Here is a 21,907-nt window from a genome sequence, read left to right on the forward strand (position 1 = left end):
CCATATCAGTCCATGGGGAAGAGAATAAAATCAGTAAGGTCAACACTGTAAACTATAGACCCTGATATGGACCTTTACAGTGTGCAGTGCCATTGTCCTCGACCTTTACAAATCCATGCCTGAGCTGAAGCCATTTGGGTGGGCAGCTTTTCTGACAGTGGCTCGTTTACTCACGAAAGTTGGGTACATTTAAGTCCAACCCAACTTCCATTTTCCTGTTAAACCTCAACTCAGCTCAGAAAACTCCCCAATAGGACCTCATAACCACTCAGCAGTCACAACACTGTAGGATCACACTGCTATACTGAGCCCAGTAATCAACTGATGGTGCTCATGTCTATATGGAGTCATTTGGTCTATGGTGCCTCGCTTTAGCTGTTAACATTCATTTCATGTATTAAAGTGATCGCATTCACTTGAAAGCAGACAAGTAAAGACACTGACTTAATCAAAGTCATGCAATTGTGAATGAATGAGGACAAGCTCAGCCAGACCCACAGTGCCAAAGCATTTCACCTCAGATGACCGACCATCAGTTCAAACATTAATTGGGCCCAGCAGGTCCCCTATTGACAGCATAGATTCATTTGAACCACCCCACAGCCTCTCAGTCCCTCACATCTACTGAAGATATAAGACACGTGCAGCAAGCAGCATGGTTGTGCCATTCTTTAGTCTTTATCAACCATAATCTTTGAAAACAAATGTATGATTAGGTTTGCTGACCCCTCCGACCGAGGGTCTATCGGATGGCAAGATAAACAACAACATCAATAACAACAACTGTAGCCAGAAAACAAGGGGCTGTTTCAAAAGGCAACTGTGACTCAAGAGGAAATAATCCAAAGAAAATAAAATAAAAACAAAACTTCTACTCACATTAACTGATTGTTTCACACAAGCTACACAACATTGCCACCACTGCTGGTCATAGAGACATTAAAAGCCTACCTGAGACTGACAGAAGCAGCTTTCGTCACATGACCCGAAACCTTACTGTGCTGCTGCACTGAAGGAGGAAGAGAGGGGGGAGCAGTCTTGGCTGTCAGTGAAACCTACAATGTTAAAACTCAGCTATTCAGCAAGATCTGCCAAACCTCTGCTTCCAATTGTTATACAGTAAGCCTTCAATGGCTGGCCAACAGCGTCAGAAATGAATTAAGTTACATTCAATGCACCCATTCCCCCCTCCTTGCTCTCAATCATGATTTGTTCCCCCTCAAAAAGAAAGAAGAGCTCTTCCTACCAACAGTACTGCTGCCATGACCTGTGTGATAGCTGCTCCTGCAGAATACTGCTGCTGTTCTAACATGGCCTCACCAAGAGTTTGGAAGCTGTTACAAAAGAGATTACTTAAATCACAAATATACATATGACATTAAGGAACAAAACCCCATTTTCTCTTTAAAAAAAAATAAAATTAAAAAAATGAAGGACTACTTGAAGATGTTTTTGACCTCAGAGCCCTCCAGCGTCATGATTTTTGACTTTGTGTCATGCGTGCCTTCTGCATTCTTACAAACAACTGGAAGGCTCTGAAATCAGAAAGGCAGAGATATTCATCCTGAAAGTAGAAAAAGATTTTCTAGTTGTTGTTTTGTGATGAGCTGAATTTTGTAGTTTGGCCCTGAAAGTGAGTCAGAATACGGGGCTTCCCATTTAGCTGACGCTGAGGTTTCCCTAGAAAGTCAACAAGTGAGCAGGGTGCAAAGTGTGTTGGCGACAAGCATGTAACAATATTCTCCTCAACACCATCGGTAAGGATCTCAAAACCCCTAAACTATTTTGGCTTTGAGTCGCGCCCCCCCCCCCCCCCCCTCCCCCTCCCCCTCCCCCTCAATAATCATCAGTCATGGCGCTGACACAGCTGTTACATTAAAACTCACTAGCAGCAGCCACAGCCATTTCACAGTGGCGTTTCCCACCCGGCTGGCAAGGCTCTCGAACTAGTGGACAAGTGCACGAGATGCTCTTTCAGAGCGACAGAAGAAGCAGCTATGGTTGTGTTACCCAGGAAGTTACTGATCAGTAAGTTTACAGACTCCAGACAGATGGACACAGAGCAATGGTTTGTTAAAAAGATTAAAAAGAAAGAAAGAAAAGAACTAAAGCTAATAGCTTGTGCCTGAACACACAACACTTCTTAAATCCCTACAGTTCATCACTCAACCCACCTGCCTGTCCTGTTCTAGCAGTGAGCAGGATAATAATATATCTGTATTTAAATACACACAAAGCCAATACCACCACGCGGGAAGAAGGAAAAAGAAACCCCAACTGGGTTATACAAAGAGCAAGGAGGGATGGAAACAGTCAAATTAAAAAACAAAGGAAAACAAAACAAATCAAAAGGTACATTACACAGATGCTCCAGAGGTTATTAAGGTGAAGGAGAGAGCTCTGAATACTTGTGGGCAAGACCAGACCAGACTGAGCCGAGCGGGCGCTGGAAGCTGCACGCTGACCCACAAACTAAAACCTGTGAAGTCCTGCCAGCTGTCAGATCTGTGTGATATTCAAACCGAATGCTTTTCAGATTGTAATTAGCAATCCAGTTTTAAGTTAATACTCCTATCTGCAATATACATATATTTAAAACATCAGAAGCTGAATCCATTTTTCAAGCGACTGGCCAACTAGATAATAAGAGTAGCAAAGCAAGACGACGTTGAAAAATGGTCAGACTTAATTGTGGAAAAAAAAAATTAAAAAAATAAAAACAATCAGCTCACGTCAGTTCACATAATTTATAGACCATTCTTAAGCTCCACTTTAGATTTCTCGTTTGGTCTTGCACTCTGTTGGTCTGGTCTGGTCTTGACACAGTTTAGGCTGTGATGCCTTGGGTTTGCCATCCTCTGTCTACATGCCCATGCTGAAGGCGCGCAGCTCATGGTGGAAGTGCTGGGTGGGTTCGGACAAAAACACGCTGGAATCCAGGCAAGGCTGCCAGACACGGCCGAGGCCCAGAGAAACCTCCTTGACCAGGTTGTGGACTGGGTCGCCCTCCATGCACACCGACTGGTCTGGATCAAAGTCGATGCTCTCCTCGGAGACGGTCAGGACACGGAGACTGGAGCCTCGCAGTCGGGAGATGGCCACCAAGTTATGGGACCACACAGTGTAACCTAAATGGATTCAGGCACTAATCATTCAGATTTCAAAGCTAATAATGAACACCAACCATAACAACTTCTTTTTAATACGGCCTACAGGAAGACAAGACTGCCAATGAACTCTGCAGTTACTTTACTGCTGGCTTCCTTCAAGCTACATTAGCTCTCCTGCTAGCAGCCAGTGCACTGCTGCCAATGCGCAGCGTAGTAAGCATACCACTGAATTAAACAATAGTCTGTAGACTGGCTTTAAAAAAAATAAAAAAATTAAAAAATCATTATTCAGCTTTTTCAGGGATGCAATCTAAAAATATTGGACTGGTGTGTCCACAGTCACAACAGTAAGTCCACAGCTTGCTGCACTGTTTAGAAAACAGTCACTACAGGCCTGTTTTGTTTGGAATTATTACCACTAGCCACACAGATCTGACCAACTACAGCTCACATTCTATCAAAGAAACAAACTGAACTCACCATGTATCACGAGTACAGCCAGCTGAGTACATCTCCATGCCAAGAGGACCAAAGGGTCTTCGTTACGATTGATGCTGAGGTCAGGGAAGTCAGGGCCATCCCTCAGGAGAAGGAAGTGAGTCAGCGTTTTGTTGTACTGCTGGGAGATGAGCTCCAGTGTGGCGTCGGTCACCGGCATGCTGTAACTGTCGAGGTGAAGTCGCTCGAGGGGAAGGCTCGGCTTTAGGACCCTGAGGAGCTCAGAGCTGTCGACCTCCAGGGCCATGACGTACACTCGCAGGTTGGCGCTTACACGAACCTGGGGAAGACCAGGTAAACTTACTGATATGCTACGATTTACTAAATACACAGAGCCTCAATTCAGCATGAAATAAAAGCCACAATACAGAATCACAGCAGTACCAGTGCCTTCCAGTTATCCTCTGTAGCGGTCCCTTCTAATGATTTAAACTCCAGGGTGGCCCCGTTGAGCAGCAGGGAGAGGCGATGAAGTGGAGTTCGCCGTGGAGATGCCAGCAAACCACAAAGCTCAGATGTAAAGTCAGTAAAATCGAGAGCCAGAGAATGAAGGTTAGAGAGGCGATCCAACTCAGATGGGGAGATGAGGGGCCCTGAGGGAAATTCAGAGGAAAACTTTCAGTTATTCGGCATTACTGTCACATAATGTTTACAAACTATATGATGTAATAGACATACCTAGCTGATGGTCCAGTAAACTTAGGTGCTGTAGGGTCTCAGCTGAAGGATTGGACAGGCAGGATAAAGAACAGGAAGTCACCAGGCCCAGCATGAAGCTACAAGACAGCCACCTCAGCTGCCTGCTGTTGGAGAGGACCTCCATAAACAACTGTTGGATTCTATTGAGAGACAAAGAAAGATCATTTAAAAAAACAAAACAAAACAGAATGACTACAAGCTGCCGTCAAATCTGGTTTAAAAAACAAAACAATCCCCCAAATCATTCCTGACACTGGAGAAAAGAAAGAAAACATCATCAGGGTATATACACTTTCAAAATGCGCCGACTTTATGTGTTTAAATGTAAGCCTAAAAGGGATCTATTGTAATGATGTGCAAACAATTTCGACACACACACTACAACCACACTGGTGGAGCTATGCTCAGCAACTTGGTGCATTTCACTCAGTGTTTTATGGCCAATTGTGTCTACAACACAAACCACATAGAGCACAGAAGCTACACTGAATGCACTCAAATCTCATTTTTATTTAAACATCACTTACTGAACTACTGCTCAGCTGCAAAACAAATCCACAACAACTGCTGTGAATGAGACAAAAAGCTATCAAGGCTGGCAGTGACGTGTATGTTATTCTGAAAAGCCAGTAGTCCACGTACTCTGTAAGTTAACCTGATATTAAAACACCTGACACAAGCACCAACCGGCCGACTACGAAACTCCTCGCCAGTTAAGTGAATGCTATTGATCATACTGTTACAGTGGATCACTCTGCTGAGGAATCTGGGACCCTTGCATTCATGTGGATGTTACTGTACATCAGTAAAAACTGCAGCTGGACAATACGCTCTGGACCTCAAGAAACAAAAACAAGGCGCTGTCCTCATCCTCTAAATACCCTAAGAAATCCCATGCACATGCCCCAAAGAGTGAGAGCTGTCTGGGAGGCATAATGGACACAAACACTGTATTAAAAAACGGGGTTGTGTGACCTTCTTCATAGTCCACTTCTCACCATTGAGACAGGGAGTGGATCTACATGTACCTATCAGAGCATTGCTATCCATCATCCACCATAATGTGCGTCCCAAATACAAAAACACTCCGAGCATGATGGGAAATAAATAAGAAATAGCAGCAGAAGGGCCGAACTCACACGCAATGACTGATTTAGGCTGCTGCAATTAATAAACACAAATGGACAGAACATATAAAACTGGATTCATGTCATAACATTTTCTTTTGAAAGATTGTCTTTTTACTTTAACCTATACGTCAGTCACTGACTGGCTCAGCTCCCCGTGCTGGGCCACCTCTCAATGACCATCCAGGTGGAAAAGTTATATTATCCTCAGAATTGTTATGCAGGTGGAAACTATATATTAAAGCCAGGAGCTTTTCTTTCAAGCTGTAAATATGTTTCTTAAAGCTGTAAAGTTGGCCATTTAAAAATGGAGTCTATTGGGACTGATTTGCTTTTGGAGTCAAGTGGCCAGCATTTTTGGCACTTCTGCATTGGTTTAATTCATTTGCTGTCTGCTCAGTGCAGAGGTGTGTGCATGCATTCAGATTTGATGGGAATCAAAATTTTCCATCAGCGTCGATATACGTAGACGTCGGATACTGGGTTATGTAAATACACCACTATTTAAAGCCCTCAGTCTCTTAAACACCAACATCACACAAAAACAAACGCTCCTTTTTCAGAGAGTCAATGCTTTGTAATAACACTCAGTTTTCTAGGAGGAAACCAGACACACACTTTGAGTGTTTGACGTGGACGAAGACTGTCCTGTGATGAAAAACTGTCTTTTCTTAATTTTGTAAATTAATTGCCCTTTAGAGACACCAAACACCGCAGACTTTCCATTACAACAAGAAGATGCAGTTTTGGAAATATTACTCATTCACACCCACATGCAGCTTAAATTATCACATTTGTTTTTTTGACCATGTTACCAATACAATACTAGCTGCATTTTTATAAAACCTACTAAATTTACATTGCAAACACTCTCTCCAAGGATAGAAACAGTTCATCCAGTTCAGTCACTTCAGTGAAACCTGTTTTCATGCTTCGATGTTGTGGCTTACTCATTGATCTTTTTGTCCCCCTGGTGGATTAGATGCAGGTGAGAGCTGTCTAGTAGTCCCTCTTGCTGGAGAATGAAGGTGTCTCCATACAGACTCAGCTTCTGCAGATTTCTGAATAGACAAAGACACGTACAGTTAGAAAAAAAAATTCCAGTTATTACTAGAACACCTGTATCAACAGCAGCAAGTCAGATGAGTCATCCGATCCAAACAACTTAAAAAAAGGTTTCACCTGTTAAACAAACTGCAGCCATTTTGTTCAGTGTAATTTAGTCCCCACTTCTCCCGAGCTGCTTTCTATCCCGCACAGAATTATGGCTGCCCTGCACTTTCCTGCAGTGCTGTTGAAAGCCCTTTATATCCTGGCACCCAAAATAGATTGGCAAAGATCAAGCAGCAGTGTATACGCCAAAGTTGATTCTTTCAAACACTGATGCAGTCAATGTAAGCATAGTGGTCACAATGCAGCCAATTACCTTGCTTCAAACGGATGATCTACACCTCTTTTGATAGTAATGCTTGGAAGATCACCAACATAAATGTGGTGAAAAGCAGAAAGGACGAATTTCTTTATAGGACCGGTTACAAACATAAGAGGGAAGGGCAGGTTTATCGGCAAATAGGATGACATTTACTTTCACATCAGTGTTGTTTTGGCTAAATGAACCAACAGGATTAAGAGGCCATAGATTTATTCTTGTTATAAACATATTGGAAAATTTACATTTTAACATTTTAAGCCATTTTATCACTTCAGTTTAATTTGGTCAGACATAAGTTAAAATCAAATAACTGCAAATGACAATAACATGTATATGAATATCTTAAGAAATTAGTTAACACAATTATTTTTACTGTTTTCATAATGATTGTGCTTAAAGTCAGTATCCCTATGAATGATGATGACGACCTTTAAATAGTCCAACAGTACAACGACACAAGATACCAACAGCCATTACATTATAAACAAATATGAACCTTATCTGGGTGATGTGCAGTCTTCAAATAATAGTCAAACAGGTTCCATTAACCCAGAATTTTATAATTAGTGCATCCCTACAATCAACACTTCCCAAAGTGCCATCATTTATTGAAAACAATTCCTGTTGTAGGCCATTTTCCTAACAATTTTAAATGTCTGAATTAGCCAACTCAATACTGATGGGAACATTTCCCCTGCATAAGTGTTGCACATGCACCAGCGCAACCACAAGGGTTTCATACAGCCGCACATGGCACAGGCGTACCTGCGAGGTGAAGCGCATGTTACGTTTGATGTACCCACTTCCTGTGTATCAGCTGAGAGTTCAGGTTTATGGGCTCATGTGCAGCTACTTAGTGCCCTTAGAAAGAAACAACAACTTGTCTGTTCTCATTATTCGGAGCATACGTCAGTGCTGGTGGAGCTGGCTCAGTGCACTAAATGAAAGGAAAAGAACACAACCCCCCCCCCAAAAAACCCCAAAAAAAACAGGCTTTTCATTACCCGATAGCGAGCTCTGAAGTTAGAGGTTATAGTCCTGATCTTTTCAAAACTACCATGCACAAAAGAGACCATGGTTCTTAGATTCTCATAATGCTTCATCACCATGATGAGATCAGTGGAAGAAGTTCATCCATTTATTTCAGTTCTGCTTTCCCCACCAAGCCCACTTTCACAATTCTACATCTGGATGAACCTAAATTTGTCACATTTTAAAAGTGTGTTTGAATAAATCAGGTGTCCGGAAGTGGATTACCACAGATAGATCATTATTGGTGTCTATATGTTGCCTGATACACACGGATAGTCAGTGAAAGTGTTGTGTAGGAAGTGGGAGATCATCCTTCCTCTGCTGCTGAAGCTTATACAAACAACAGCCTGTTACTGAACTGAAACGTTATCAGTTAAAAGACAGCATTGGCACCAAATGCAACTTTCTGGATCTAGCTAGTAAAGCTGTACACCAGCAGGGAAGTGGGAAAAGGGTTAAAGTTGTCCTTAAACTGAAACAACTTTAAAACAAACAACAAAATAATGTCAAATATTTCAACCCCTTTAGTAGAATTAAGACAAAGCAACCAGTTTTGAATGCCAGCATCACAAAAGACTGTAAAGAAGACGGGAGAAGGTGGAAAAAGGCGTGACACAGCTGCACCAATGAAATCAGAAGCGTTAACAGAGCCAATTTTTTTTTTTTTTTTTTACAGAGTAGGAGAAATTATCCTTTGTGTGTGTGAGAGAGAATATAAGTGATCACGTCCTACAAACGGACAACAGGCTAAATACATCCACACACTGTATATTTGAGTGTGTGTGTGTGTGTTTATGTCAGTGCTGATATCAGCAAGTCACAGTCAACAAAGCCTTCTAGCCTCCACCAGTGCTGCATTGTACCTGCTGCTATGGAGAGACCATAATGAGAAGTGTAAAATAGGACAGGTGACAAAAGGCATGCAGATGCCTCGCACATGCACCACCATTTAATTTATGCATGCAAAGCTGCCCTTAATAAACCAACAATGCCTCCATATACATAACGCTTGCTGCCACTGCAAAGACCTGGCATGATTACGTAACTCCTAATGCCAGGGTTTGTTTATAGCTAACTGAGCTAGCTAGTTGCTAGCTCACTGCGACGCACCTAAACCCGAGAAATTTAAAAAACAAAACAAAACAGGGCGAACATGTCAAGCGAATTTTTCACTCCAATTAAAAATATCAAAGCAGACATTTCCAGAGGTTATTTTCTAGAATTACCTATTGTTTCGGATGCTGGTGAACACACATAACACCTGGTCCAAGTAGGTGGCCACGGCGTCCCTCCATCGCTCCTTGTGCTGCGGGTCGCTATCGGGACCCGGAGGCTGGTCCATTCTGGCGGACGACGGGTCGCTGTTCAGATGGCTAAGGTTTCCTTCCACCGGTGCGAGCTCTAGCTGCAACTCTCGCACAAAAGAGCCAAACTTTCGCATAAGGAACTCAAGCTTCGGGGTTTCGTCGGAGCTGGAGCATCCACCACCACCTATTCGCAGTTTGAGCTCGGTCCACAGCGCGGGGTAGAACAGACACTCCCTCCAGCGAGAGCACACAGCCGAGGCCCGGAGCTTGTCTCGGTCGGACAGAAAGGAGAATATGTGGACAATAAGCTCGCTGGGCAAAGCCATGGCTCCGACACCCCCGCACAGAGCCATGGCGAGCTAAAAACGGCAAAAGCTGCTGTCGAAAAACCAACCAGACGTAACGAAATGTCACAACCGTTTATTAAAGCGACGAGGTAGCAGCTGCGAATATCAGCGACGCTTCTTCCTCTCGGTGAAAACAAACCGTTTTCAGCTTTGCCTTCAATACTACTGGAACGTACCACTCCACCGAATTACACGGGGACGGAAACAATTCCCACAAACCTTATCAAAACATCCATCGCAGGTATTCCTTTTTTATTTCCTAACACTAATATTTTATTCTACCATGCTGATGACTTAGTGGTATTTTCATCAGATTTGGGGTAACCCGTGACCGCATCGATACCTTGTCACCTGAATGGTTTCATCCGAAGGTGCTGTTATTTTTGCCATACTGACGTGCTCCGTTAGAGGGCAGTGTTTCTCGGCTGGAAAAAACCCGAGCCTCCACATGATCTTTATTTTGGAGTAAGTTTCCAGCTCGACACACCCCCTCCAGTTCATGCCACACTCAAAAAAAAAAGAAAAAAATTACAAGGACAAATGCATGGTATGAAAATAATTTGCACAGCATATTTTTAACCAATGAACTGCATCCAATGTGAAAAGTCTGGAAGCAAAAACTGAATGGTAATGGAAGTTTTCTTTTTTTTAATGTCATTATAGAAGACAAAAAAAAATGATATAACTGTTAATATACTCCTACTGTAATGTACGTAAACTCTAAATAAAGTCCCTGAAAAAAGATGAAATGTGTTTAGACATACTAACTGGAAAGGTTTTCTTGAAGACGTTTCACCTCTCATCCGAGAAGCTTCTTCAGTTCTAAGAGCAATTGGTGGAGAGTCCCAGATTTTTTTCCTATTAATTTTCTTTTGCCTTTGCTTTGTTTAATTTGGTTATTTTGTGTTCAGTTTCCGGATATGCCTTAGCCTTATCGGGTAAGGTAGTTATTTGCAGTCATTTGATAAGTTCAAACCTCTTTGTGACTGTCTATTTTTGTCATGATTCGGCTGTGTAGCAGGCAGGAAGTGGACCCAAACGCAAGCTCACAGAGGCAGGAATGAACTCAAAACACAGCTTTATTGCTGGAGGGAAAGCGGCGAAACAAACTGACAAGAAACTAAACTGGGAAACAATACACTGGTACACGGAGAAACACACGGCCATGAATGAGGGAGAACGCGACACAGAACTGAGGGAGACGCAGACATAAATACACAGAGGGTTAAGAGGGAAGTGGGAGCACACGGGGAACACAGGTGACACTGATAATCATAACAAGACATGGCAGGAGTAAACACAACATGACGCATACTGACGGGATACTGTCAAAGTAAAACAGGAAGTACACAGAGGCGCAGACAGGAGGAGAGAGGGAGCACGGGGAGAGCACAGATATAACGGGCTGGGGAAAACATGGAATAAAACACAAGGAGGGGAACGAGGGTCTACAGATACACAGAGGAGCACACAGGGGGTAATCAAATAAGGAGCTTCTTAACAGAACAACCTAGAAACCAGGGCATAAATAAAGAACAAAACACAAAACACACGAAAACTAAGAATACTGGGCCAACATGGCCCAGGATCGTGGCATCTTTACCTTTGATGAAATTTTTATAACCATAAGGAATGATTGTTTAACTTAAACATAGTGACACCAGTGTGTAAAGTGTAAAAGGTCAAAAAAAGCAACTCATCATGCCACGATCTAAAGAAACTCAAGAACAGATGAGAAACAAAGTAAGTGACATCTATCTAAAGGCTTACAAAGCCATTTTTAAGGCTTTGGGTCTCCAGCGAACCACAGTGAGCGCTATTATCCACAAATGGAACCATCTGGTTTTTCCTTGGCTGTGCGTTTGGGATCATTATTCTGCTATAACGTCCACACTCGTTTCATCTGCATCATCCTTGTAGATGGAAGCAGATTTTTATCAAGAATGTCTCGGTACATTTTTCCATCCTTCCTTCCTTCTATTATATGACAGCCCAGCACCATGATGTTGCCATGGTGTGTTTGGGCTTTAAAATCTCCGATGTGATTGCAATTTTTGAGGGTTCAGTGAGCAGCATGGTCATTCAGTTTCTTTTATCAACAGAATATACAACAGCCAGGTGACTCGGCACAGCACCACTGAGCCGAATCCTCCTTAAGACTTTAAATCACAATACTGCCACTGGTCTGGTCTTTAATCACAATCTCTGATTTCTTGACAGGTGATTATTGGAGAAGATAACGTGTGAAGAGAAAACAAATGAAAAGGTTTAGCAGTAAAACAGCAAAAGGGTGATCTGTTCTTTTTTTACAGTTCTCTGTTTCATCTCCAATGACTTACATTAAATGTAGTAATTGGCATCAGTGTAATCTTCAGTAATTTTATCAGAAGTAGGAAGGCTTTCTTTTTTAAGGGAATATTTACTTTATGCCACCATATGTATCCCCATAAATTCATACACATTTCAGCAGAAAATAATTCTGATCATTTATCAGTACATATCCACATTTTTCTATCTATAAAAAGAAAGCTGACAGTTGTGAAACTTCGTCAGAGGTGTAAGCATCGCAGCAGATACCTTTGTGTCAAAGTAACTCAGGATAAAACACGGAAAAACATGAAGGAGATGTTCCTGGCCTGGGTTTTTATAGCAGATAACATTAAAAATATCCTGCAGTACATCAAAAACTGAAGAAAACCAATCACCATATGAACATTACCTGATGCTGCTGAAGTGAAGCAGAGCAAAGCAAAACCTGCAGTTTTAGAATCTAAACGCAAAAAAGACATAAATACAGAGCGCGGACCCCACACATCAGAATCAGTGAGCTGTCGGCTTTCAGCCCCGACCGCGTTTCCGTGTACGTGCTGTCGGGTGAGAAAGCCGACATCTCACAGATTCTGATGCGTCGGGTCTGCGCTCTGTGTCTACGTCTTTGTGCAGAATCCGTGTACCTGCTCTCATTTACTGTTTTAGCTGTTTGGTGGTTGTCGAAATTTTGTGAGGTTTAACCTGAGATTCTGGCGTTTCGGGCAACATAAATTTATATTTAAAAATCGATTTAGGATTTTAATGAATCGATATCACGTTATCCAAGCTAGAATCGATTTTAATCATAAATCGATAATCAAAACCCACCCCTAATAGACAGACTGTTCCTCCTGAGTCAGTCTTAGTAGGTAAAAATAATTTGTTAAAAATAATTTTATCATTCAAGTCTTTTCAGCGTGGGAGAAAGTACTCAGGGCCTTCAAGTTAAACACTATGAAAGACAGTAACATCAAAAACCTAAAGTATGTATCAGCAGCAGAATGTACCTAAAAATAAATGTCCATGTTTTAGTTATATGAAACTTTGAGTATTTTGGATTAGTAGTACTGCTTTGTTTGTTGTATCACATTGCTGTAATTGTTTAAATGCTTTATATATTCTGAGGTAAGTTGATCTATAGTGTTACATCATATTCTATAAGGATGTTATGTGTTTGTATACTTTCTGCCCAGTTTGGCCCATTTAGCAGAAGTCAGCCTGTTTAAGGCTCTGATATGACTTAAAGCAGTTATGACATGGTATGATTTTCTCACCCAATAAAGGAATATTTAATATATCAGTCTACTCTTCATTTTATCAGAAACAGTTATCACAGCTCGTAAATTTTCTTTTTACACATATATGTAAGCCATATGTGAGCCAAATTTAGTAATGCCAAAATATTAAAAGAACAATATTTGTCTCTTATATATATACACATCTATATATACACTGAAAAAGATACTTGTCTTTGAGTGAACATTTAAGGTGATAGGAAATATAAATAACAGCAACTTGAATCTTTACTGAAGCTCAGTATTTGACACAGAGTTCAAGTTACATCATTTTCCAAAGAGGTTCCTGCTTTATCTACACCGTGAGTGTCGTCACGGTCTTTCTTGTCTATTGGAGTTCTGGGCTCCTCATTGAATCTCAGGTGTTTAGGGAGGTCAACTTGAATAATCGTGACATTCTTGGTATTATCGACATTAATATTATTATTATATCAGAGGAATATTGTACTATGTTGCTTACGCAGTCTATTGTTTTCTGTGAAATACCAGCTGGCACTTCCGTGTTGGGGTCAACTGTGTTAGAGGTCTGTGTAAGTTCAGGAGATGTCTGTCTCCTTTGAGGTCACTGCTTTTATGCTATTTTCTGTGATGTTGAACATTTCCATTGTTTTCTTCTGAGTGTCGTCACGGTCTTTTTTGTCTGTTGGAGTTCGGCGGTGATCGACCTTTTGGCTTTGCCTTAACCACTTTCCCCTTTTTCCTAGGCACTGGTGGTAGTGCTTTATCTCGATGCAGTGTCAGCAACTGGTACAGGGGTTTTGCCACTTTTGAAAAGTTTGGGATGTAGCGGAGCATGGTAGTTTATCTCTGAGAGCTTGTACAGGAGCTATTTCTGCTGGGTCCATGATATAACCCTCTTCGGACACCATCTGACCCAGGAAACATACCTTACTCTTGAAAATGTCACATTTCTGTGGGCTGAGTTTGACACCATGGTTTTGGTATCTTTGTCCAATTTAACTGGAGGGTCCCGCTGAGGTGGCTTATGGCTGGAGGAGGGTGTGTTTATAACCTCATTCACCTGTATAGGAGGTTGTGAAGAAATCTGCTCCACCAAGTCTTGTGTCTTTTCAGGGGCAATGGAGTACACTGCTTTTATTTCTTCCAGATGTACTAGAACAGTTTGAGGAATTAAGTTGACATTCCGCTTGTTGGTATTAGCAATCGCGACTGGGATGTAAACTGACCTGCTCTCCGTTATTGTGACCAGTCCCTCTTGAATGACAAGACCCTCAGGCAACTGTGATGGTTCATTTGGGACAAACAACAGACTCTGTCCTGAAAACTGGGCTCCAATGTGTGCACGGACATATGTGGTAGTAATCTGTTCAGCAGCCAGACATAGTCCCCTCTTTCCTGCAGGTACTGTGCCCATACTTTGGCTTTGGTCTGGTGACTGCAATAGTTTTAGCACTGATTTAGCAGTGTTTTCTGACACTGACAGGATTTGGCTGATTTTTCGAATGTTTGCTTGCCCCATTTACTCACAACTTCCTCTATTACATTAAATCCAATAATGGGCAGTTGTGCAACACTGGGGTCACTGCAAACAAGCATTGGAACTAGAAGACAATTTTCAGGGTTACAGTCCAAATAGAATTCTGTCTCTATCCACCCATCACATGGGATTTCACCACCATTAGCCACTAAAACTACTAGAGTTTCTGTTCTCAAAAGCTCAGCAAGTGGCCTGACAGTGCTGTGTGGTAGGTGCTGTTTTCACCACTCATTGCTAATAAGACTTGACTGAGCTCCGGTGTCCAGCAGGGCCTCTACTGGCACCTTACCTAGGTGGCATTGAACTGTGCATCTTTTTCCAATGAGACTGATGAGCTTGGTTTGCCGTAGTGAGGGTATATAACCATTAGATGTGTCGTTGTCTGTTGTTTTCTGTGAAATAACATCTGGCACTTCCGTGTTGGGGTCAACTGTGTTAGAGGTCTGTGTAAGTTCAGGAGATGTCTCTGTCTCCTTTAAGGCCGCTGTTTTTGTGTTAGTGACAGCGGTGTCCTGGCAAAACCTCAGTTCTACACCAGCTCATCGCGAGCACAGGGCGATGACACCCTCTACAAAATTACACAGCCTTCCTACGGTGGAATTTTCGGTGTAATCAGACCGCAACTGTTGCCACTCCCCAGAAGTACCGCAAGGGTCGATACTGCCTCGCCCACCCGGTGTTCAGCAGCCAGGAGGAGCTGCTCAAGGTTCGCCCGACTGCTTTCATGAAACAAATACGTTTAATGTTTGCATGCTGGGGTGAGAAGGGCCACAACAAGACTGAGTTATTCTGGTCATAAAGAACATTGTTGTCACTGTTTTGGTTCATACGTGAAATAAGCGGCTGCAACTGTAAACATAACTGAAGCTGGTTAGGACACTGTAATGCACATGTGTGTGATGGTGTGTGCGGTGTGTTGCTGGGAGAGCGCGTCAGTTTCATAGATCCTAACGTTGTCGTTGAGGTCAGACTCGACAGCGAATCATAAGCAGCTGAAAGGTCAAAGGTTACCGTGATCAGCTGACATGCTGATTCAAACATTTAAAGCCTTAATAAACAATCACGAACAGAATCACTGAGCAGCACAGCCATGAGTCTGTCTCAGGTACGCACACACACACACTGAGTTACTGTCAGTCTATAGTACATCTGTGACATCATCAGACAAGGAAGATGGCTCCTGCATTTGTGTGTCCGGGTCCACAGGGCCTGAGGTTTCCATGGCAGCAAATAGCAACGCAATAATAACGATGATGATGATAGTGTGCAGAGATGGTTCTGGTGTTGACGATGATGCTTCGTGTCTCCAACAGGTTCAGCGTTCAACCGTCTCTGAGCCGACTCTCCTGAAAACGGTGACTCAGATTTTCTCGGAGGCGGAGTCACCTCACCTCGCCAACAACTCCAACGGCCGCCACCCCCACCTAGCGGATCACTGTAGCACATCAGGTTGGAGTCTACTGTGCTCTGCTGTACTCTAATGCATTCTGCAGTGTTGAGCTGCGAAGAAACAGGGCGTTGCATTTGATCCGATTAAATTCAACGTGTGAAGTCAGTGACTCAGTCTCTGAGCTCGGTGCAGAGCAGCGTTGGCGCTGAAGGTTGATGGTCAGCCTGGTGAAACTCAAACTTTTCTCCCTCAGGTTTACACCTTCGAGTTGTATCTGACATCGGAGGAACTCTTTCAGTTTGGCTTGGAAGCGGCCGACGAGCTGCACAGCTGAACACGTTTGTTCTGCTGTTCATGTTACAAACAATCAAATGAATAATGTTACAAAATCGCTCTAACACAAAATATTTTCCCTAAAAACTTCGTCGAATAACAAACTGATCCATGTTTGTGCTGTGACCGTCACCAGGCTGCGACGCCGCTCAGCTGTCACTGCCTGCTGACCCGAGAGTTTGAGCGGGTTGGGCTTCTACGGTACCGTGCAATGCTGGACCCTCAGCAGTGGAAGGAGGCTTACTTTGTCCTGCAGAAGTCCAACCTGTTCATCGCCGCCGAGGACATCATCAACCTCAACCGCCTGCAGGAGCTGAGTATGTGTGCTGGTCCCGGTCCGGGTCCTGGTTGTTATTGATGGAGCTCTCTGTGTTCAAGTATCACCTCCGAGATGGAGAACCAGGAGAAGAAAGTCATCCTGGTCCACAATACCATTTTGAACAGGCAGGAAACAAGAATATCTGCATATCTCAGGGAACAGAAAAGACCTGTTCAGCCTGTTCAGTCTCTTCCTGTCCCCAGCAGAGATGATCTCAATCAGATGATCTCAGTCTCCTAGCATAAACCCCCTTAAGGATGTAACCAACGTCAAAGTACAACCCGTGCTATATGTTTGCAAATCGATCCTTAGAACTAGGGGATTTCGACTCACATTTGAGCAGGAACGCACACGGCTGGAGATCTCTATTCCCCTGCACTCATGGAGAAAAAACATGCCTAGTGCTCCTCGGACTTGTGATACGGCAGGACAGTTGTAAAAGCATGTGACGTCATCACCGTAGTAAACAGTGAGAACAAAGTGGAACTTATCGGCAGAAATTACCACTACACTTATAGCGATGCAACAGAAATATAAGGAGACTTTCTGACAGTGTACTTTACATTTTAAACACGTGCTTTCGGTGTTCCCGTCAGAACGCTCCACCTGCAGGGCATCGGTTGGGCAGATTTCTCTCTGTGGTACTCGGACATTCAACGAGCAGCCGCTCTGAGAGACCAGCAGATGAGCAGGAACGACATCCCCATCATCGTGGACAGCTGCATCGCCTTCATCACACAGTAGGGTGAAGAAGACAGCATGATAGACTTTCCTTGTTGGTAAGGGTTGGGGTTAGGAGACTTTAGCTATGTCACTGTGGGCTCTGCTGCTGATGGAGAATCGTCTGATTAAACTGAACTGAAGAGGTGGAGGAAGCTTCAGGTCTCAAGGGTGACAGGACAGTGAGACGTGGTATCGGTGGTAGAAAAGAGCTTTCCACAGACACAGTGTTGCTCACACCCAGCAGAATCATATTTACACATGAAAAGAGGATGGCAGCCCCTAACCCTCCTTAGGTCATTTTAAATAAATGGAAGTGTTTGGAAAAATGTACTTCTAAAGTACTTTTATTGCACCATGTTCATTCACTCGTGAGCTGCAGTAACATGAATCAAACTGCTGAATTGCCACCTCAGCATGCAGTCAGGTTATGTAGAGTTTTGCTAATGACCTACTAGTTGTATTCAGGTGTGTTGCAGCAGGGACACATGGAAAGGTTTCAGGACAGCAGCCCTCGAGGACTGGAGTTTGAGTTAGACGATACAGTCCACATACTTCAATAATCCATTTGACCCTGAGGCCTAACCATGTAAACACTGGATTTCAAAGGACCTTTTATTCGCTCACACATAAGAAAACGATCATTTAAGACTGATTATCATCTTAACAATTCAGACTATTTTAGATATCTCCAATTGAGGAACTACTTCCAGCAGAACATTTTTACCAGAACTGATCTAGATGATCCAATACTGATCCTTCTTCTGAAGGCGAATGGAAACACCTTAGGTAAGGGTGCGAGGGTTTTGACAAAGAAGCCTCACTCTATGGGCTGTGATAAAGAAAGATGGGAAAATGAAGGAAATGTTTCAATATCAAATGAAGAATTGTGGACGAATGTTCGTCCTCATGGAAATGTACAAATTCCAATATATGTCCGGACGTCAGCTGGAAATGTCTGATGTGTTTTTTCATCTGGACACAGGTACACTGTTGGAGGTTAGGTGGGGCGTTGGCACATGTTTTAGGACTGCCCTAGGATTAAACCCTTTTGGCTTGAGTAAAGCTTTAGTCAGTATACTTTAGGTAAATAACCTACCTTTACAATTTTCTACCATACTCTTAGGAAAGGTGCTCCCAGCAGGTGATTAACCCAACCAAACCTGCACTCCTCCCCGATGAGCTGCTTGAGTTTAGGAGGAGGAGGAGCAGTGTGTTAGATGCATTGTGAAGCCTGAACCTCACTGCACGGTTTTTCTGCCGTTGTCATCAGGACGAATTCCTGCCAGGTAGAACTTCTCGTGTTTTTCCCTGCAGGATGTTTTAAGAGCCAGAAGAAAATCCCTGCAGACCAGCTTACGTGTGATTTTACTGTTTCTGCTGATAAATGATGTGCTCAGATGTGATGAAAGAGGCACGCAGCTCTGTTCCCCTGGTTTCTCGTGTCAGGATAACAGAGCCATGTGACCGAAGCTGTTTTGGGTCTGTGCAGGTCTGGGTCACGAGGGCATCTACAGGAAGAACGGAGCCAAATCCAGGATCAAACTGCTGATGGAGGAGTTCCGCAGAAACGCTCGAAACGTCAAGCTGCGGATTGGGGACTACTTCATCGAGGACGTGACCGACGTACTGAAGAGGTTCTTCAGAGAGATTGATGACCCTGTCTTCATGGTCGACCTCAACCCGCTGTGGCAGGAAGCTGCCAGTGAGTCCACCTTTCTTTAGAGCGGCGCTTCTGCTGTCAGGGTTCAGGTCCAGACCACAGCCTGAACATCACCTGGTTTTACTTTAGATTTCAGGGATGGTCAGCGGTACACCTTCAGCTGATTGTAATTTGTCTAAATGAGTGATTGGTGTCTGTAACAAGTTTGTTCTTCGTGCTCAAAAATCCCTCAGAGGCGTGCGAGGCTGGACCGTTACAAAGAAATCATCCGCACTCTACCCCGAGTCAACCGGATGACCCTGGCTGCTCTCATCAGTCACCGGTACAGAGCCTGGTGGGGGTGGGGCTTAGGTACTTGCCTTTTTGTAGAATGTTCGCGTGGTTAGAACACCGCCACTGAAAATCTAACTGACAAACAGCAGGTGAGTGAAGGCTCCAACCAGGTAACACACACACACACGTCTGGTTTGCTATCCTTGTGGGGACATCCTATTGACATAATGCTTTCCCTAGCTGCTTACCCTAACCATCAAAAATGAATGACTAACACTGACCCTACACCTAACCATAACTCAAATGTAACCCTCATACCTGATTTGGGCCGTGGTCCTCTTCAGTCATCGGGTTTTTATTTAGAGCTTGTTGGTCTGTGTTTGTCCTGTAAATTACCACCATCAGTTTCTTTACACGCTTCAACATCCAGGCGTGTGACTTCTTTTAATCCTTCTCTCTCACTTCTCAGTTCCTCCCACCCTCAGCACTCCCTCTGGGCCTCCGAGCCCCTCCGCTCCCCTCCCATTGCTCAATGCAGCTGATCAGGCATCCCCCGCAGATGGCAGGGAGTCACCGTCACTGTTTGAGAGTTGCAGCCGGAGGGTGAAGGCTCGCAGCGCATCCACCTTGCCGGTCCCCTGCAGAGACATGGCGTCTCAGTCCTCAGACAGGATAGACCACCTGCAGCAGGAGAAAGAGATGCTGATGGAGGAGGTCAAAGCTAAGAAGGTGATCAGTTGTTCGGTAATCATAAAACTTTATTGATCCCTGCTGCCATTGAAAATAGTCACAAACACACCGCCTCCTGCAGGAGCCAGTGTGGATCCTCCACAAAGCGCTGGAGGTGGCTTAGCTGGAGAAGTGAGTCTGCGCCGAGTTTTTGGCAGAGGAGGGCGAGCAGGAACGTCTGGAGCTGCTGTGACACTGCGAGCGACAGGTGGCCGACCTGCAGGGGCGGCTGGACGAGGCCAAGATGGAGGTGGAGGCGGTGAGGAAGAGTCTGGCTGAGAAGGCAGCAGAACATCAGGATGTTGATGGAGAAGAACAACGCCAAGCAGGAGGTGAGGAAAAACCAGAGGTCAGACTGACCTGTGGTTGGTCACGTTAAAGTAACCTGCGCACGTTTGTTCCCATGACTGAAAGTTTCTCTGAGATCTGGGGCTGTTCCTGGAGCTGCTGCTGACTCAGGAAAAAAGCACAAACCGAGCATGGGTGGATGTTGAGACAGAGGGCCTCTCCCGTGCATTCAACGCTCCACCTAAATGACCAGCCCAGATGATGGATGTGTCATGTGATTCAGTGGAAAACTGAGAATCGTAGCCAAAAGAAAAAAGTGGAATGCTTGAGGAAGATCACAGAGCAAAAGGCTCATTGAGCGAGAGCGGTGGGCAGGTTGGTGTTCTGCACCATTTGTTAGGTCTCTTCAGAGGTGTTTTTAAAAAAAAAAAAAATAATTTTCTAAGGTTTTCAGTCGTTTCCATCCATGAGTGATTTGACTAGAATTAAAACTGTGAAGACAATCTCCAATATGTGTCACAAATCTTCATTTCAATGTCCTATAATTTACCATGAAATTGAGACAGTAATGATCCAGTGGCATTGGTTCCACACAGTGGAGAGTTGTAGTAATGACTAGAAAGTTCACTGACTCAGAAATAAACACACATTGAAGACACTTTGCTCAGGGAGTCCATTCATGAACTCCTCTTGGTCTGTATGTCGTCTGCAGCCAGAAGTGACACCTTTGCCCTGCTAGCAGGATCTCCTGCAGTGAAACCTGCAGGATCTGCACAACAGCCTACAGCTTATGTGCAAACTTCAATAAAAAATCTTGGAAGAGACACATCTTTCCAAACCTCTGCAGGCTCCTACCCGCTGCTGGAGGAGGGAGAGCAATTTGACCTGACCATGGACACTGAGCGCATTTCTCCATAGGAGCTGTCTATCAGGCAGGAAACTAGGGGGAAAAGGAAAAAAAGGAAGCTGCTTCTATAGGTGGCAGGAGTTCAGGCAGCAGTTTGATCTGCCGGAAGGCTCAAACTCCGAAGACATCACCTGCTACCTGGATCCAGGTGGGAAGTTCCGCATCCAGGCATCCAAAAGTCTGTGTGAAGGAGGCTGAGACAGAGGTGAGTATGAAAAGGAGCTTTAGGGACTTTTTATGTTCAGTTACAGTTGACTATTATTTGAAAAACAATTTCACACAGTTTATTTTGTTTAATATTAAAATGGGCAAATTTCTTCTATCATACTGTCCATTTCTCCTGTTTCAGATTTGAAGAAATTTTCATGTCTTAAGATTTTTTTTTTTAAACCTAAAATTTCAATAATTAAAGTGGGAAGACTGACCAGAGTGGAGAAACTGAGAAAAGGTGACTTTATTCTACATGTTAAGATGTATTATAATAAAATAATAAAACATTTTAATTATGTTATGTTGCTTTGAAGTCCAGCTTTCTCTTGGTATTATAACGAGAAGGCAAAACCCTGTATCACAGCTTTAATGATGAAAGCTGAAACTACCTTAAAATATTCCCCTCATGAGAGGAATAAA

The 21,907-nt window shown here is 43.5% G+C and overlaps 1 protein-coding gene and 1 long non-coding RNA gene across 2 annotated transcripts; one reads left to right on the forward strand and one right to left on the reverse strand.

Moving 5' to 3' along the window:
- Positions 1 to 1,837: 1,837 nt before the first annotated feature.
- LOC134646278 (F-box only protein 33) lies at positions 1,838 to 9,784 on the reverse strand. The gene is made up of 6 exons (XM_063500131.1): positions 9,125 to 9,784; positions 6,385 to 6,495; positions 4,287 to 4,447; positions 3,993 to 4,201; positions 3,591 to 3,888; positions 1,838 to 3,128 (listed from the first exon to the last, which is right to left on the reverse strand). The coding sequence occupies exons 1-6, from the start codon at positions 9,556 to 9,558 to the stop codon at positions 2,863 to 2,865; spliced, it is 1,479 nt and encodes a 492-aa protein (XP_063356201.1). The 5' UTR covers positions 9,559 to 9,784; the 3' UTR covers positions 1,838 to 2,862.
- Positions 9,785 to 15,980: 6,196 nt separating this feature from the next.
- LOC134646279 (uncharacterized) lies at positions 15,981 to 21,728 on the forward strand. The gene is made up of 6 exons (XR_010096643.1): positions 15,981 to 17,476; positions 18,910 to 19,122; positions 19,314 to 19,502; positions 19,823 to 20,082; positions 20,165 to 21,482; positions 21,627 to 21,728. It is a non-coding gene; the product is annotated as an uncharacterized LOC134646279 (long non-coding RNA).
- Positions 21,729 to 21,907: the final 179 nt, after the last annotated feature.

This window comes from Pelmatolapia mariae, linkage group LG16_19 (assembly GCF_036321145.2).
Source record: "Pelmatolapia mariae isolate MD_Pm_ZW linkage group LG16_19, Pm_UMD_F_2, whole genome shotgun sequence".
Lineage (NCBI taxonomy): Eukaryota > Metazoa > Chordata > Actinopteri > Cichliformes > Cichlidae > Pelmatolapia > Pelmatolapia mariae.

Bases quoted from the DNA above. Each gene is read 5' to 3' on its own strand.
- LOC134646278 (XM_063500131.1), bottom strand. From the start codon at position 9,558: ATGGCTCTGTGCGGGGGTGTCGGAGCCATGGCTTTGCCCAGCGAGCTT. The intron at 4,202-4,286 runs GTATGTCTATTA...AATTTCCCTCAG, and splicing joins TTTACTGGACCATCAGCTAG to GGCCCCTCATCTCCCCATCT. The intron at 3,129-3,590 runs GTGAGTTCAGTT...GAATCCATTTAG, and splicing joins GGCTGTACTCGTGATACATG to GTTACACTGTGTGGTCCCAT.